Genomic DNA, 15,883 nt, shown 5'->3' on the forward strand with positions numbered 1-15,883 from the left:
TAAGTATTCTAGACTACAAAGCCAACCACCCTGTTACAACGTCTTATTCTGACACAGTTAAAAAACCAATTTGTGGTGTTTAGATGTTGCTTGCAATTACTAGAATTGGGAGCACTGGCTGTTCGGAGTCTGAAAGGACAGGAAACAGGAAGGAGGGGGGAGGAGTTGAAGAGGCTGAGGGAGAGCTACTGAGGGTGCAGCAGCAGCTTGGAAAAGAGGTTTCCACTTTAACAAAAATAAAGTCCTGTTGAAGTTTGTTAGTACCTTGCCTGCTACTACAACACAATTCCATTCTCCAGTGTAAGATTTCACTTTCTTGCATTGGGGTAGAACCCGATCACTCATCTTTCATATCTGCCTCGAGCTAAATAAAAGTAAGTCTGGTAATTTTTTCTACTCCTGCCTTTCACTACTGCAGCTTTCCAGCATTCTAGTCAAATGAACACTGTAGGCCAATACGTGCATATGTCATCAGCCTCTACAGAGTTAAAACCAAGTCCTGAAGAGAAGTTTGTAACTTTGGTGCAATTCTATGCTGTCCTTCCAGCACAGGGGAGAGAAAAAGGCACCAGCTAGAATAGAAAGTACTTCAGAAATATCTAAAATGATTTAAGCTGAGTCACAGAAAAGGAAAATTAAGTTCACTTCACATTCATTGAGGATAGATAATGTCATGAAAGTGAAAAGTTCACATGCAGTATGCAATATACTGCATTTCAAACGCTCATTTATATGCTCTGTAACCCGTAAGGCCATTTAACAGAAAGCACAGTGATGTGGTTTTAAAAAAAAAAAAAAAAAATTCCCAGAAATGTAGTCTTTCCTTGCCAGGAAAAAAAAATGTAGCCAAACCAATGTATTTTGAATTCAACACTCTCCTGCTTAAGTATTATCTTAACCTGGATTTTTATTTATTTATTTATTTATGTGGGGGGCAGGAAAGCGTTTCTCTCTCTCACTGAATGAAAGTAAGACTATTTTCTGTATTAAGCTATGACATTCCCTGCTCATGTGATCCGTAAAGTTTTAGGTTCTGCTTTTGTAACCTTCTACCTTAAGGATAAGTTACAAGTCTTCAGGAAATGGAATCTGACAAAACAGCCTTCTGATCAAAAACCAACTCAAGAAGACTTTTTTTTTTTTTTTTTTGTAAAAGTATCCACTGTTTTATATGGCTGTTTGTTGTAAAATAGCTAATTTGCTTTAGTCTTCAAAATATAATATACAATAATATAATTTGCTTATTAGCCTAATGGGATTACTATATACAACAGTAAAACCAAGGACAGAGTTTTTGAAGGCTATAACATGGTTTTGAAGCCATTGTGATTGATCTGGCAGTATTGTACAAATGAAGAATGTTTTTGATTTAAGTTTAAAATTTTGGGGGACATATTCAGACTCTGCTAACCATGAAATAAAACCAAATAACTCCATGGAACAACTCTGAAATCAGAATTTGGCTACATATCCTTTATAAGTATTGCCCCATATTAATAGGTTACCAAATTCTGTATTCCTTTAGGGTTCCATCATACTCTCTTGGTTAAATTTTGTTAAGTCAATTAAATATCTTTGGCTAGACTACCTCTAGCTAATGTGGTTTGGAATTAATGTGCTATATTTCTTCATGCTTTTTGCATTTATTTTGACTGATGTTAAAGACACTTTGTAAACATTATAATTAATTTAGGAAAGGGCTTACAGCTGTTGTCACACAGCTATAAATCTGTCACTAGATCTTGGCTGAAAATCTTGGTAGTGGGGAATTCTCTTGCATTTTTAGCACAATATTCAGTTAACACCCAAATGCAATTGACAGTAACAAAGTAATGGAAGGTGTGCGTGTGTGAGACTTCCTGTGCCCTGGGCTGAGAATATAACTCTCCATGTCAACTGATGTGCTACTAGCAATCCTTGTTATCTTCTTATGCTTATTGCACATTTTACAGAGAAATTAAATCAGAACATACATTTTGAAAACTCGTACAGTAGAAGTGATCAGAATTATACGTCATTTAATGCAGCATTTCAAATAACTTCTCTTACCCAAAGAACAGGGACACACAATTTAATAAACAGCAATTTATAATGTGAGCAGGGAAAACCACCAGCAAAACTTTAATCACAGACTGATTGTATAAATATTTTTCCCTATTGGAAACTATAACATGAAGAGAAGTCAAGAAGTGTAGTGCTAAATGTTTGCTGCAATACTTTTGGTAAACACTTCACTCTGAAAATATATAATACTTGCCTTACTTCAAAGGGAGGCATTATTATTTGTATACACTAAAGATTAGTGATTTACAGGTGGGTATGAAGAAAAGGCCCCGCCCCCATATAGTTTACAATCTAAGGGCCCCATCCTGCACAAATTTAGTGGGATCTGCAGGTGCTAAGCACCTCTGAAAATCAGGCCATCGAATTAGTTGCCTAAACAGGGGCTTACGTCCCCAGTGTTAAGTCAAGCATCCAAGTTTTTAAAAACTATCTCTTTAAATTGTGCCCAATATTGACATTTTAACAGGAATGGGTCCAAACCAAATCCCCAGATCCAAACACTTCCAAATTTAAGGGAGGCCCAGTTTCAGATCCCAATTTTATCATTTGGACAGATCTCTAATTTGTATATACTGCTCAAACCTGAATGTTAGTGTTTTTTAGTGGAAAGGTTGAATGTTGTTCCTGTGTTACTGGCTTCCCTGACCAATATAAACCACCAGATAAAATCAAGATTATAGAGATAGCATACAGTGCTCATGATACTTAATAGCAACACAGTGGAAATAATTAGAAAACAGTCTGTTACTGATCATGAAACATATGGTTAGCAGATAACATCAGGGATTATATCCTAATCTGCCAGGGATGCTTCAGGTGGTTACTGTCTGCAAAACCCTGTTTGTTTGTTTCTTAAGAAGCTCTGTAGAGTAGTGACTAGGAATTTATCTTCAAAGGGCTACTGGACATACAATGTGTGTATGAAACAAGGTCCTGAAACATGCTCGTCCTACAGGACGTTGCTACCGAAGTACAGATTTTGTAGCAGACTCTTATGGAAATCCTGTCTTATCTGTGTCTCATTTTGGGGGTTTCTAAAGCATCGCCACCGTAGTGGCTACACACAGGCATAGCTGCATAAGAGCGATCGGAACATACTTAAACCCTGGGGCTCCCAGACTTTTGAGCCAATTAAGATTATTGTAGCAGACCAACATGACTAGTGCTTGCAGCTCCTTTGAGCTTTGAGTTTGGAGTCTGCCCAGCCACCATGGCAGGTTAGAGTATGCACAAATGAATGGGAAGCAGGCAGGCAGCGAAGGCACATTATGACCCAGCATAGAGACTCATCGAGGTATGGTGGAAAAGATTAAATCCCAATCACAAAAATCTGAAGTACCAGGATTTAAGCATACTGTATTAATGACTGGGAACCACTACTTTAACACAGAGTAGTGGGCCAAATTTTGCCCTCAATTACACTATTCACAAACATCACTGAGGGCAGAATTTGGCCCAGCAGCAATTTATTAAACCTTATGGCTGAGTGTGCCTAAAGGATTTAAATGCTCAATATCCAAGAAGTATTTTTGTAGGCTGGGGGTTGGACAACTAAAGGCCAAGAGGGAGAAAAGAGAGACCGATTGGATGAGGATCTAGAAGGGGAAAAACTGGGTCTGGCTAGGAAGATTGAGGACAAGGAGCCAGGAGGGATTGGGAATGGTTGAATAAGGAGATTGGGATGGGGGCGAGGGGAGAAGATTGTGAGGGGAGGGGCATGTTGGAAGTGATGAGGCAGAAGAGATCTATACAGGGGAGAACAGTCGGAAGAGTCTGTGCTCACTAGAGAACATTTCCCTCTAGAGCTTGGAACGGAACCCATTATTTCCGAGTCTCCCCACTCCTCTGCTGTCATCAGATACCTGTGAAACCCACTGGCAATGTGTTTCAATGCTCTAATGCTAAGTACTCTGAAAAAATCAGGTCCTAAGTATCTCAAATTTGGTCCCCCCAAATTAGTGGATACTGTTGTGCCTCAGTTCCCCATCTGTAAAGGGGAATAATACCACACCCTCAGTTTATAGGGGTGTTGTGAAAATAAGTATTAAACGTTTGAGACAGACTCGGATGCTATCAAAAGAAAAGGAGTACTTGTGGCACCTTAGAGACTAAAAAATTTATTTGAGCATAAGCTTTTGTGAGCTACAGCTCATTTCATCGGATGTATGCAGTGGAAAATACAGTGGGGAGAATTTATATACACAGAGAACGTGAAACAATGGGTGTTACCATACACACTGTAAGAGTGATCAGGTAAGGTGAGCTATTACCAGCAGGAGAAAGAGGAGGATGGGGGTGGGGGGAACCTTTTGTAGTGATAGTCAAGGTGGGCCCTTCCAGCAGTTGACAAGAACCTGTGAGGAACAGTGATGGGGGCGGGGGGGGGGAGAATAAACATGGGGAAATAGTTTTACTTTGTGTAATGACACATCCACTCCCAGTCTTTATTCAAGCTTAATGTAATGGTGTCCAGTTTGCAAATTAATTCCAATTCAGCAGTCTCTCATTGGAGTCTGTTTTTGAAGTTTTTTTTTTGGTTGGTTGAAGTATTGCCACTTTTAGGTCTGTAATCAAGTGACCAGAAAGATTGAAGTGTTCTCCAACTGGTTTTTGAATGTTATAATTCTTGATGTCTGATTTGTGTCCATTTAGTCTTTTACGTAGAGACTGTCCAGTTTGGCCAATGTACATGGCAGAGGGGCATTGCTGGCACATAATGGCATATATCACGTTGGTGGATGTGCAGGCGAATGAGCCTCTGATAGTATGGCTGATGTGATTAGGCCCTATGATGGTGTCCCCTGAATAGATATGTGGACACAGTTGGCAACGGGCTTTGTTGCAAGGATAGGTTCCTGGGTTAGTGTTTTTGTTGTGTGGTTGCTGGTGAGTATTTGCTTCAGGTTGGGGGGCTGTCTGGAAGCAAGGACTGGCCTGTCTCCCAAGATCTGTGAGAGTGATGCGTCCTCCTTCAGGATAGGTTATAGATCCTTGATGATGAGCTGGAGAGGTTTTAGTTGGAGGCTGAAAGTGATGGCTAGTGGCGTTCTGTTGTTTTCTTTGTTGGGCCTGTCCTGTAGTAGGTAACTTCTGGCTCTGTCAATCTGTTTCTTCACTTCAGCAGGTGGGTATTGTAGTTGTAAGAACGCTTGATAGAGATCTTGTAGGTGTTTGTCTCTGTCTGAGGGGTTGGAGCAAATGCGCTTGTATTGTAGAGCTTGGCTGTAGACAATGGATCGCGTGGTGTGGTCTGGATGAAAGCTGGAGGCATGCAGGTAAATATAGCAGTCAGTAGGTTTCCAATATAGGGTGGTGTTTATGTGACCATTGCTTATTAGCACCGTAATGTCCAGGAAGTGGATCTCTTGTGTGGACTGGTCCAGGCTGAGGTTGATGGTGGGATGGAAATTGTTGAAATCATGGTGGAATTCCTCAAGGGCTTCTTTTCCATGGGTCCAGATGATGATGTCATCAATGTAGCGCAAGTAGAGTCATTAGGGGATGAGAGCTGAGGAAGTGTTGTTCTAAGTCAGCCATAAAAATGTTGGCATACTGTGGGGCCATGTGGGTACCCATGGCAGTGCCGCTGATTTGAAGGTATACATTGTCCCCAAATGTGAAATAGTTGTGGGTGAGGACAAAGTCAAAGTTCAGCCACCAGGTTTGCCATGACATTATCGGGGATACTGTTCCTGACAGCTTGTAGTCCATCTTTGTGTGGAATGTTGGTGTAGAGGGCTTCTGCATCCATAGTGGCTAGGATGGTGTTTTCAGGAAGATCACTGGTGGATTGTAGTTTCCTCAGGAAGTCAGTGTTGTCTCGAAGATAGCTAGGAGTGCTGGTAGCGTAGGGCCTGAGGAGGGAGTCTACATAGCCAGACAATCCTGCTGTCAGGGTGCCAATGCCTGAGATGATGGGGCGCCCAGGATTTCCAGGTTTATGAATCTTGGGTAGCAGATAGAATACCCCTGGTCGGGGTTCCAGGGGTGTGTCTGTGCGGATTTCTTCTTGTGCTTTTTCAGGGAGTTTCCTGAGCAGATGCTGTAGTTTCTTTTGGTAACCCTCAGTGGGATCAGAAGGTAATGGCTTGTAGAATGTGGTGCTGGAGAGCTGCCGAGCAGCCTCTTGTTCATATTCCGACCTATTCGTGATGACGACAGCACCTCCTTTGTCAGCCTTTTTGATTATTATGTCAGAGTTGTTTCTGAGGCTGTGGATTGTATTGTGTTCTGCACGGCTGAGGTTGTGGGGCAAGTGATGCTGCTTTTCCACAATTTCAGCCCGTGCACGTCGGCGGAAGCACTCTATATGTAGAAGTCCAGTCTGTTGTTTCGACCTTCAGGAGGAGTCGACCCAGAATCCTTCTTTTTGTAGTGTTGGTAGGAAGGTCTGTGTGGGTTAGTATGCTGTTCAGAGGTGTGTTGGAAATGTTCCTTGAGTCAGAGACGTAGAAAATAGGATTCTAGCTTACCGCAGAACCGTATCATGTTCGTAGGGGTGGAGGGGCAGAAGGAGAGGCCCCAAGATAGGACAAATTCTTCTGCTGGGCTAAGAGTATAGCTGGATAGATTAACAATATTGCTGGGTGGGTTAAGGGAACCACTGTTGTGGCCCCTTGTGGCATGTAGTAGTTTAGTGTCCTTTTTCTTTTGTAGAGAAGCAAAGTGTGTGTTGTAAATGGCTTGTCTAGTTTTTGTAAAGTCCAGCCACGAGGAAGTTTGTGTGGAGGGTTGTTTTTTTATGAGAGTATCCAGTTTTGAGAGCTCATTCTTAATCTTTCCCTGTTTGCTGTACAGGATGTTGATCAGGTGGTTCCGCAGTTTCTTTGAGAGTGTGTGGCACAATCTGTCAGCATAGTCTGTGTGGTATGTAGATTATAATGGATTTTTTTACCTCCGTCCTTTTGGTATGATGTCCATCTGTTTGCATTTGGAAAGGAAGATGATGTCTGTCTGTATCTGTACGAGTTTTTTCATGAAGTTGGTGGATTTCCACTCCATATGGCTAAATTCAGTGCGTTGCATAATGACCGGTTTCAGAGTAGCAGCCGTGTTAGTCTGTATCCGCAAAAAGAAAAGGAGTACTTGTGGCACCTTAGAGACTAATACATTTATTTGAGCATAAGCTTTCGTGAGCTACAGCTCACTTCATCGGATGCATGCAGTGGAAAATACAGTAGGGAGATTTTATATACACAGAGAACATGAAACAATGGGTGTTACCATCACTCTCGTTACACTCTCGTTACACCCAGGAAATAAGACCTAAGGCCACACATTGAATAATGAGGAAAAAACAAAATACTGACTAGCTGCTCGTTAATTGAGCACCATCCATCTTATGCACTGAATGAGACAGGGATCCTATGGAAAAATAGTATGTGATCATATAATGCATATACCTATGGGGGCTGAATTAAGGTTGCAAAGGCAACATTAATCCCAGCATTTCATACCTTTGAGTGTTTGATTTTTGTAACCTGAATAAGTGTGTGTGTGTGTGTGTATTTATATATAATATTCATTCAGTGGAACTACTTATAGAGTAAGGCACCACTATGCAACATGATTAAAGGTTTCAGTGTCTCGCCCTGTATAAACAAGCTGGAGGTGTGATTATGGGACTGTTAAATGAAACACACACATCTGAGACATCTCTGTAGAGCATTTAGATTTTCAAAAGGAAACTGTTTTTATAATGAAAACATGTCAGATCTGAAACGGAATCTTTACATGCCTGGTTGTTCCTGTAACTGATCTCATTCATAAAGGGATGATCTTAACTTGCTTTCATATTTGTGTTTGTGAGGGGTTGGAGGTTTTGTTGTTTTTTAAAAGGATCTCTGTAGCAATAGTCTCTACGCTTATCTCATTCAGCTGTTCAAGGGTTGTATTTTAAATGGGGGGGAGGGCAGGCTACAATATAATCTTTGTGAAATCAAAGAGACACTTATCAGGCAGGCCCTAAATATGTTTTTCCCCTGACAGATCAAAGTGGTCAGGCTAGTTAAATGCAACAGTCTGGAAATAGATAAAACCTGATATGGGGACTCAGTGGCAGCTTCTTTGCTGTATGAGGCAAATGCTTCAATACTGTAAAATTCACAAATTGTTACATGAAACAGAACTGAAGGCCAAGTTTAGTATGCCTTGGATTGAGGCCCAGGAGTTCCAAATTATAAATCAAAAGTTAAAGAAAAGCCAAATAGTGTTTACTCCTCTGGAAGATATACAGTGACCTGTGTTTTGAGTAACATTTTATTCACAGTAGGTGAATAAAAGCATGCAGGTATGCTTTTAAAAAAGCTAGTTTAGTTTGGTTTTTTGCAACTAAACACTTGGGAATTCATATTTTGAAGAAAGGTTTTAATTTTTCTTCAAAATTAAATTAACAATTGCTGTTATGCAATCCAAAAAGGAGGGTTAGTCACAATCACATAGCTGAGCCCTGTTGTAAAAGTTATTTGTGAACAACTCCATTACATTTTTTGTTTTTCTTTCATGTTGATAGTTTAAAAACTACACTGAATATATAACATTAGCACAATGCAGGTTATCCAAAAAAGAGAATCAACATATCCCATCAATGTTTTGCAAGAGAAAAATGTCCCCTATAACATTCTGAGAGGAGATCAGCGAGAGTGTGAAGGAGGAATTAAAAATAAATTTGAATACACCCTTCAGTCAAAATTGTTTTGAATCTTACTCTAAGGCAGAAACACTTTCATGTGTGTAGGGCCCTCCTCAGGGTCTGTTGTATTTGGTCTCCAACTCAATATCTATTTGGTAAGGCCTCACACACCAGAATGTCAAGTTCCCTCTGATACTTGTCTAAAGACCAGTGAGCCTTATTCTGCTCTCCATTACACAATCAGGAGTAACTGCATTGAAGCCAGTGAAGTTATACAAGTGTCAAGCTGGTATCAGTGGAATCAGACTCCGCAAGTTTCATCACAGAGTAATTACTCTGAAGACAACATGGAGTGATGTTTTGGAATGGTGGTGTGCACTGTAATCTTTGTCACTTGGAGACAGGTCTATTGCAAGGAGACACAGGACTGAGAGTCAAGACCTGGGTTCTACTCCCAGTTTCCCATTTGTAAATGGGAATAATCCCACTCCTTTGTTTTGTAGGGGTGTTGTGAAAATAAATAGCAATGTTTGAGAGACGCTCTCACATGCTACAATGATGAGAGCCATAGGAAAGCACACACGGAAATTAATAATTCTGTCTTCAGAGCAGGGGCTGACTAGTGCCCTGGAAACAGGGCCTAGGACCACCCATTGAACAATGAGGAGACTGTCCTGCCCCCTACTTGCTGTGTGACCTTGGTTTTGAGCAAGGCTCTGTACCTTTGTTTCATCTTTATCATGTAACTGGATCCTCCATTTCCTAAGGGCCTGATCCTTCACAACTGAAACCAATAAAAGCTTTGCCATAAACGTCAGTGGGTGCCGGGTCAAACCCTGTGCAAAAACCCTTGTCTGTGCAAAAGGTGGGCAGAAAGTGAAGGAAGTTGGTGGTTAATCCTCTAGGCATTACTAAGTTATTACATAAAATTAACAAGACTCAGTATTGATACGTAAAGGTATCTAGGATTTCCTTTTAGTTTCTCTTTTTTTAAAAAAAAAAAAGAGAAACTAGGGGTATATTAGCTTCTCCAAATTTAGCTTAAAAGACGTCAACGTTGTAAAATAAAGACCTACATTTTAAACTGGGAGTGTTTATATGCTTGATTCTGCTCTCAATGAACTCAGTGCCCTAATTTATCAGTGGACTAAGAAAGGTCAGATTACTCTGCTTGGAACTGTATGCACGCAGGGCCTGATTCAACACTACTGAATTTAATGGAAAGACCTCCATTGACTTCAATGGGCACTGGATCAGCAGCCAGCCAGAGAAGATTATACAAAAAGATGCATATAATGCCTTAAAGTATGAATTTAAAAGCGCATTTCATGGGGAGCCTGGTTAATTATAGCTGCTGTACTCTTACCCAGCAATGAATTTTGTTTGTTTTTATTTTGAGAGCCACAGTCTTAGATATGAAAGAAACTGTACAGACTTGGAAGGAAGAACAAGGTCTATGGTTTTCTTTTTCTTCTTTTTTTTTTTTTATGAACAGATTAGTAGAGTTGTCCTGGGGCTGTCCTAAAAGTAATTTATGTTACACCACAGAGGAACAAAATAGGCACCTGATGTGTGGAAAATTAGTTTTCCTCTTTGAGGTTTCAACTAGAAGGGTAAAAAATTAAAGCAACAGCAGGCTGCATTACACCCACAATTGCAGAGAAGCACTTTCTTTGTACCTTATTCTATGTATGTTGGGATAATTTGCTTCAGGATTATATGTAAAAAGATATCTGATATTAAGCAATAATTATTAGTAATTCATTAATTTAAAGGCACTTTCAAACTTGGTCTGTCTCTACGCTCTTTGGACTGTTCAGTTATTCACTTCCCTCTCTTTGACTAGACCCAGGGAAACAAGTAAATGCTCCTCTACCCCTACTCTTCTCACCCAGAATTCAGATGAAGTAATGTGTTAATAATTAAGCATAATTGCTAATTGAGGCTCCCCTTGTGGCTCTTTGTATGCAAAGGAGTTTGGAGATAGCCTTCACAAAAGCATTTTAATTGAAATAGCCAGCGTCACAAAAGTCATACGCCTGCTATTGTTAACTTGGTGTGTTTTGTTTTTGTTCCACAGGCGCTTAAATACTTTAAACAAATGTGCAGTGATGAAGCTAGAAATTAGTCCACATAGAAAAAGGGTAAGATGTGTGTTTTGTTTTGTTTTTGTTTTGTTTTTAACATCCTACGTTACAGAACCATTTAAAAAAAAAAAAAAAAAGCTGAACATGATCTCATAGTTCATCTAATTTAGCTGCAGCGCAAGATTGTTCCTGGGCCAAATCTGGCATCCTTACACAGGTAAAACGCTCTTTACACTTCATTGTGATCTTTTGATTAAGGACTTCAGGATTTGGCCCTGTAAGCGAATACACTCATTGATTCAGCTAAATCTTTTACGCACTCTGAGACACGGATGTGGTGCACTCTCAACTACTGTGACCTGTCAGTACACTTATGTCAACTATTCACACTCTCGTGTTCAGCTGTTAGCCCATATGGTGCTGACTAATCAGCATGGACCAGAGTAAATCATCATCTCAGCTAACTTGAGTTGACTCTTCAGAACCAAGTTAGAACACCAAAATGCTTTTTCATGTAGGCAGGCTCAGAGGGAGCGGAGGATTCCCAACCTTTCCCAAAAGATGCTCAGCTTGCAGAGTTGGACCCATTACTTTTTAATCACTGTTTAAAATACTAATCTAAACTAAGGCAAAATCTCTGAAGAATACTGTTAAATAAGCTTGAAGTAGTTTGCACATTGGTAAGGAAATCAGCATGGTTTGTAGAGTTTCTCTGCTGTTCGCTCAGGACAATCTCATTAGTCAGTGAGTCTTAAACTAAGACCACTACCATTCAAGATGAGCAATGATAGAATTTCTAGTTTGGATTTGGTATGATAGTATTTATGAAAAGTTTAGTTGTGCTTATTGATTTTTAATAGTAAGGTATAAATAAAGGAATTGGCATTATAAAACATTATACCCTGGCTTAAGTCCTTGATTGATGGGCAAAGGCATTGTGAAAAGTTTTTTGGAGATGGGGGAGGAACTTCTCTTCAGTTCAGTTGAACAGCTGGATAGCAGTCTGAAAACATGTCTGCCTGCTAAAGGTCAACAGTAGTCACGACTGTCCACTGGAAGTGAATAGCTGCAGATGAAGATGACTAAACTTATGCAATACTATGCTGCCATTCTCATGACAAGAATGCTTGCAAATAATCTTAAGGGTGTTTACGAAGATCAGTCTCCTTTCTCCCTCCCCCCCCCAATCCATTTGTGGTATGTAGCAAAGAAGGTTCTGAAAGATAACATTTTGTGATAGCATACACATAAGAAATGTATAATGAAGTTTTCTGACTACCAGAAGATTTCTGTTTCCTGAAATCAGGTCTCTTTCTTGTTTCTGAGCCTCATTAACAACGGAGTGATCAAGATTTATGTTAAAAATGGGCCTAATTTTCTACAAAGTCTGGATCTTATGTTTTGGTTTGGACCTGTTTCTGGTTTTGACTCAAGCATCAGTAGAGTAATATACAAATATAGGGCCAAATTCCACTTTTGTTGACTTAATGAAGACCAGGATTTGGCTCTTAAAGCCTTGTGTACAAGAGGAAAATTACCTGTTGCTGACAGTGTCAGCAATGGGTGCATCTGAATGAATATTGTTTTCTTGGTCTTCCCTTGTAGTCAAATCATGTTCAATGCCAATTGAGTGGCACCCATTGTCAGGCATAGGTAATTTTCCTGTTGTAGGCAAACTTCTCAGTTTAATTAACAAGGCAAACTTCTCCATTGTTTCCTCACTCATGAATGGAATCTTAAGTTTCAGCATCCGGACCACAGAGTGCAGTGTGTCCTCTATGTGCTGTACATACGTGTATTTGTAATGGCTTCTGTGGGGTTTTTGTTTTTGTTATGGTGGTGTTGGTTTTTTTGTTTGGTACTTTCTGTCTTCTTAAGGAAAACAGTTCAGACAAACTGGAACTTTGGCACATATTAACTATGTAGAAAACTAACTTTGGCAAGTTTACCTTTTGATCTTTGTTTAGCACCAAAGATGTATCCTGTATTGCTATGGTGTGTTAAAATAGTATTCTTTTTAGTTCTGGTCTTCCAACTTGTGTGTCATATGATCTTCTCCATGTAGATGGAAGAGAAGTGTGGTGGTCATACAAGATCATTCCCTTGCAGTAAAAGATTGAGGCTTAAGCGGCAATGTTGAAACATACCCTCAGGCACTGCCCATACATCAAATATAATCAGTGGAGAGGTTACTGACAATTTACTTGTGTTACACACTGTTGCTGGCTTTTACTGCTCAGTATCTATGAAGTAATGTTTAAAAGTGCCTGGAGCTAATCTGAAGTAGAAACTTCACAGGACAATCTTAGTGTCAGCTGCTGGGTTATGGGGGAGGAAAGGACCAGGTAAGAGCCTGGAGGCATTAAACTGTAGCAGTGTAATAGGTTCTCTTGCTATCTCATTAGTCACAGTTATAAGACCATTTAAGCTTCAAGGGTGTGTAAGAAGTTAAGCTACTACAATTGAGAATGTCTGAGAAGCATCTCTTAATTGCAAAGGAATATAAACAAAGCCACGCTCAACAGAGTAACATTGGAGAGAGACCAGAGTGAGACCTGCCCCTCACTGACTCCGGTTTAAAATTTTATGCATGCCAGGAATTTCCACTGATCTCAAGGGTATCCACTGTGACCAATTAATTAAAAGCCTAGAGATACTGGGGTTTGTTGAAAAGAACAATTTAAGGCAGATTATATTATTTGGTCTGTTTGCTTTATGTCTACAAGACAGCTTTGAAATGAACTTCAAACATATTTTCATCTATTTTTTAAAAAAAATAAGTCTTAAGATATATTGCATATTATGTGTTATGACCTATGATTGGCTTCAAAGGCCCAGTCTTGCTCTAATTGAAGCCCATGGCTGTCTTGATATTAACTTAAATGATAGCAAGATCACACACTTAAGTATACTTACTGAAAGGACTTTGCCATCATCACTACCAGTTTGCCATTATACCTTATGGATGCTCTCTTTGCTCGCAGAGTGAAGATTCCGATGAAGATGAGCCTTGTGCAATAAGTGGTAAATGGACTTTTCAAAGGGACAGCAAGAGGTGGTCCAGGCTTGAGGAGTTTGACGTCTTCCCTCCAAAACAGGATTTGAATCCCTCATCCCCAGAAGCTCCTCTCCTGACGAACGCAGCTAGCCATGAAAGCGTGCTGACAGACCTCAGTGAGCGTCAGGAGGTAGCTTCCATTCACAGCACCAGCAGCACCAGTAGCCACCAAGTCACCCCCCAGAGTGAGGCAACCACCACCAGAACAAACTCAGTCGTTAGCGTTTGCTCATCAGGCAACTTCATAACAAACGATGACTCCTTCAGCAGCCTGCCCTCGCCTAAGGAGCTGTCTAGCTTCAGCTTCAACATGAAAGCTAATGAAAAGAATGCGAGGTCTAAAACGAAGAGCCTGTTAAAGAGAATGGAGAGCCTGAAAATCAAGAGCTCTCACCATGGCAAAAATAAAGCCCCTTCCAAACTGGGTCTTATTATCAGTGGGCCCATCCTGAAAGAGGGCCTGGATGAGGACAAGCTAAAACAATTTAACTGTGTGGAAATTTCTACTCTCAATGGCAATCATATTAATGTCCCCATGGTACGAAAAAGGAGCGTCTCCAATTCCACCCAGACCAGCAGTAGTGGCAGTCAGTCTGAGACAAGCAGCGCTGTCAGCACACCCAGCCCCGTCACAAGAACACGCAGCCTCAGTGCGTATAATAAAAGGGTGGGAATGTACCTCGAAGGCTTTGACCCCTTCAACCAATCAACCTTCAGTGATGTCATGGAGCAGAACTTTAAGAACAGGGGAAGTTTTGCAGAAGACACTGTTTTTTTTATCCCTGAAGACCACAAGCCAGGCACCTTTCCCAAAGCGCTCTCCAATGGTAACTTCTCTCCATCAGAGAGCAACTCTTCAGTGAACTGGAGAACTGGAAGCTTTCATGGACATGGACATCTCTCCCTCAGGAGGGAGAACAGTGCAGAAAGCTCCAAGGAACTGAGCACTGGGAAAAGGCGCAACTCCTCTAGCTCAGTGGGCAGCCGCCTTAGCATTTATGACAATGTACCAGGTTCAATTCTGTATTCCAGTACAGGTGACCTGGCAGACCTTGAGAATGAAGACATCTTTCCAGAGCTGGATGATATCCTGTACCATGTAAAAGGGATGCAGAGAATAGTGAACCAGTGGTCAGAGAAGTTTTCAGATGAAGGGGACTCTGATTCAGCACTAGATTCTGTTTCCCCATGCCCTTCCTCTCCAAAGCAGATTCACCTTGATGTAGATAATGATCGAACAACCCCCAGTGACCTTGACAGTACAGGAAATTCCTTGACTGAGACTGAAGAGCCCTCAGGAATGCAGGACAGAAGGGACTCTGGGGTGGGTGCATCACTGACACGGTCCAACAGGTCAGTAACAGGCTTCTTCCACTAGACCAGGGGTGGGCAAACTTTTTGGCCCGAGGGCTACATATGGGTGGAGAAATTGTCTGCAGGGTCATGCTGGGCTGGGGCACAGGGTTGGGGTGCAGGAGGGAGTCTGGGGTGTGGGAGAAGGTGTGGTGTGCAGGAAGGGGCTCAGGGCAAGGGGTTGGGATGCAGGAAGGGTGCAGAGTGCAGGAGGGGGCTCAGGGCAAGGGTTTGGGGTGCAGCAAAGGGTTAGGGGGCTTAGGGAAGGGGGTTGGGGTGCTGGGTACAGGAGAGGTTTGGGGTGTGGGCTCCGGCCTGGCACCACTTACCTCTTGAGAGTGGGGTGGGGCATGGTGCTGGCCACTTCCAGGAGCAGTGTGAGGCCAGGGCAGGCAGGGAGCTTGCCTTAGCCCCACTATGCCACAGGGCTGGCAATCCCACAGGCCAGATTAAAAGCCCTGATGGGCCAGATCCAGCACTCCGGCCACAGTTTGCCCTCCCCTGCACTAGACCGAATTAAAGCCTTAGCACAGAAGTAGCTGTGGTGATTAAAGCAAATATGTGACTTTTACATATCAGTTTCAGAAATTAATGGTGAGGATAATATTTTTATAGCACCTTTAATCTGGAATGGTTTCCAACCAAGCCACTTTAAAAAAGTGTATTTGTTTATTCAAAATGTTGTGTCCA

At 41.3% G+C, this 15,883-nt stretch overlaps 1 protein-coding gene across 1 annotated transcript in view; it reads left to right on the forward strand.

The window, feature by feature from the left end:
• Positions 1-15,883, forward strand: part of DLC1 (DLC1 Rho GTPase activating protein) — a 354,507-nt gene that overhangs the window by 323,958 nt on the left and 14,666 nt on the right. Inside the window, exons 7-8 of the mRNA XM_074951354.1 lie at positions 10,776-10,839; positions 13,767-15,193. Coding sequence (XP_074807455.1) covers positions 10,776-10,839; positions 13,767-15,193 — 1,491 coding nt within the window. The remainder of the gene's footprint in view (positions 1-10,775; positions 10,840-13,766; positions 15,194-15,883) is intronic.

This window comes from Natator depressus, chromosome 4 (assembly GCF_965152275.1).
Source record: "Natator depressus isolate rNatDep1 chromosome 4, rNatDep2.hap1, whole genome shotgun sequence".
In the NCBI taxonomy this organism is placed as follows: Eukaryota; Metazoa; Chordata; order Testudines; family Cheloniidae; genus Natator; species Natator depressus.